Source organism: Cibotium barometz, chromosome 5 (genome assembly GCF_041138505.1).
Source record: "Cibotium barometz isolate CiBa-2024 chromosome 5, ASM4113850v1, whole genome shotgun sequence".
Classification (NCBI taxonomy): domain Eukaryota; kingdom Viridiplantae; phylum Streptophyta; class Polypodiopsida; order Cyatheales; family Cibotiaceae; genus Cibotium; species Cibotium barometz.
In genome coordinates, this window is record NC_141050.1 from 33335216 (window position 1) to 33337934 (window position 2719).

Consider the following 2719-nt stretch of genomic DNA (forward strand, 5'->3'; position numbering starts at 1 on the left):
TGCTACTGCAACAGGCACTTGTTTGCAAGGCAGTCTGTACCTGATTAGCAATTACAATTACCATTATGTCACCTACTGGGTTCATGATGGCAGTTGGAAGCTTAGCAGTGAGAGGCCAGTCATGGTGTTATGAGGCATTCTGTAGATCAACGCGCTTGAGAGCTGTGGGTCTAAGAATAGGGAGCAAATTTCCTCTCATGTCTAACATGTAGAGTTACTTAAAACACATAAACAATCAATAAGATCTCACTGTGTGCATTAGTATGATAATCAAAGCTAATCATACTCTGTAAGTCCAGTTGTCTTACACAGAGGTGTTGCATTATTCTGTCAAGAAGCTTTACATGAATGTGTACTCATAGCTTGGAGAAGGTAGGCTTCCTCCTCTCCAACTGAGCTTGCATGGCCTCCTTGAGATCACTGGACATGAGCATTGCAGAGTTCCAAGTGGCCACATAGTCCAACCCATCTTGGATCGACAAATCCCTCGACTTGAGGAGGACTCTCTTGGTTCCTATGACGGCCAGCAGTGACTTTGCTGCAATGTTTCTCGCCAGGGCATTCACCTGCTCTTCCATGGCATCCTTGGAGCCGAAAACATCATGCACCAGACCCATTTTCTTGGCATCAGATGCACTCAACTTCCTGCCTGTGAGGGCCAGATCCATGGCATTTCCATGACCTACCAGCAAAGGCAAGCGTTGCAGGGTCCCCAGATCGGCCACAATGGCTAAATCTACCTCTTTAACAGAAAAGTAGGAGTCCAAGCTACAGTACCTGAGATCACAAGCGGTAATCATGTCGATGCCGCCGCCTATGCAAGCCCCATGGATGGCGGCAATGACAGGTTTTCGACAATCTTCGAAGGAGGTGAAGGCCGCTTGCATGAGCTTGATGCTGCGGAGGGTCCTCTCTCTAGCCCTAGCTCCGTCGGCAGTGCCGTTGTCGTAGTTGCCGTCTCTGCCGTTGCCTCCGTCACCATCGCCGCCATCCTGCTGCGCGTGCGCAAGAGTAGAGAGATCGATGCCGGAGCAGAAGTTCTTGCCGGATCCTCTGAGGACGATGACGCGGACCGAAGGACGGGCGTCGAGGTGGGCGATAGCGAGGGGCAGCTCGCGGAAGAGGGTAGAGTTGAGGGCGTTCGAGCGGGACGGGCGGTTGAGGAGGAGCTGCGCCACTCCAACGTCGTCAGGCCCCTCCACTTTCAAGGTCTGCCATAGCTCCGAATCCATGGTCCTGTTCCACCGCTTGCTTTGCAAATTAAACTTGCCATAGCTCCGAATCCATGATCCTGTTCCACCGCTTGTTCCACCGCTTGCTTTGAAAATTAAACTAAATTATAAGGCTTTGACGCTTCTTTATTAATTTAATACTTAAACTAAAAAATTAAATCACTAAAGTTGAACGTTTAGTGAGGGCATAATACTAAAGTTTAACGTTTAATGAGAAAGCATAATACTAAATACTAAAGTTAAAACATTTTGCATGCTTTCCATTTTCTTCTACTTTGAATGCGTTCGATTCTCCACGGAGTTGCTCTACAGGTCCCATGGCAGCTTCTACACAATTATCGTTCTTTCCTTACTCATATAGCCACAAAGCTGCTTTGCAAGTCCCATGGCAACTTCTACACGATTATCGTAATCGTTCGATTCTCCAAGGATCTCTATGCTCGATTCTCTAGGGATCGCCATGCTCTTTCCTTGCTTATGACCACATAGTTGCTCTATAGGTCCTATGACAACTTCTACACGATTATAGTAGTTGCCAAGAGGATCACATGCCTGGAGCATGCTTGGTATGTGACTGTGTGCTGTTTTTTTAAAGCCATTGGAAGTCGTATTATTTATAGCCATTGGAAGTCGTATTATTTATATTGTGTGCTTCTTCCTCCTACTGTCATCGCAACCATGGCGCCCAAAAGGTTTCCTCTGCATGGTATAATGAATGTATTATCTATTCCAAAAGGCTTCCTCTACATGGTATAATGAATGCATTATCTATTCCACCATCAACTTGTCTTCTTTGCCACGAACTAGATGAGACCGCATCTACTGTACAAAGGATTCCTGCTCCAAATCCTCTATGTTCGAGGATAGTGACATCGCTAGAAGCTTCGTCGCCTCTAAGAAATATCCTTGCAGTTAAGAGAAAAGCTCAATTGCCTATATATTTTTCCTTCTCTCTGTTAGCATACATATATATACAAATACGGTTTGTTTGTGATGTTTAACAATGTATACCGCCTATGCTTAATGAATACAAAAGCACAAAAGTAAACTAAATTGTAAAGTAATTTGCCTCATGCGAGTAATTATATATTGTTTATGACTATAGGTTCTTTTAAGAGTCCAAATAATACAAAAGGCAAGAAGACTAACTTGAATATGTCTGTGACCAAATGTCCTAAATTTTTGGCTCCCAAAAAGACTAGGCTCTTTGAAGCCTCAATCATAGTCGGGATTGGAAATGGTGACATAGATGTTTCCCACTGTGGGAACCTCTTGAGGAGTTTGTCTGCATGGAATGTCTTAAAGGCATGTTCACATTAGGGAAAGGAGAAAAACTAAAATATCTTCACTTTCAAATGGTAGTTAGTTTGATGGCACCATCCCTCATAAGCATTGGGAAGTTAATAAAATGCTACATACAATGGGAGTACTTCAAACCCAAAGAAGGCTTGGTGATGTGCAGAGGCTTGCACCAAATTCGCATACAT

The 2719-nt window shown here is 44.3% G+C and overlaps 1 protein-coding gene across 1 annotated transcript; it reads right to left on the reverse strand.

The window, feature by feature from the left end:
* Positions 1-235: 235 nt before the first annotated feature.
* Positions 236-1279, reverse strand: DCI1 (delta(3,5),delta(2,4)-dienoyl-CoA isomerase 1). The gene has a single exon (XM_086798311.1). The coding sequence runs from the start codon at positions 1230-1232 to the stop codon at positions 357-359; it is 876 nt and encodes a 291-aa protein (XP_086654437.1). The 5' UTR covers positions 1233-1279; the 3' UTR covers positions 236-356.
* Between the last annotated feature and the right edge of the window lie 1440 nt (positions 1280-2719).

Excerpts from the sequence above, each read along its gene's own strand:
- DCI1 (XM_086798311.1), bottom strand. The coding sequence starts at position 1,232 with ATGGATTCGGAGCTATGGCAGACCTTGAAAGTGGAGGGGCCTGACGAC.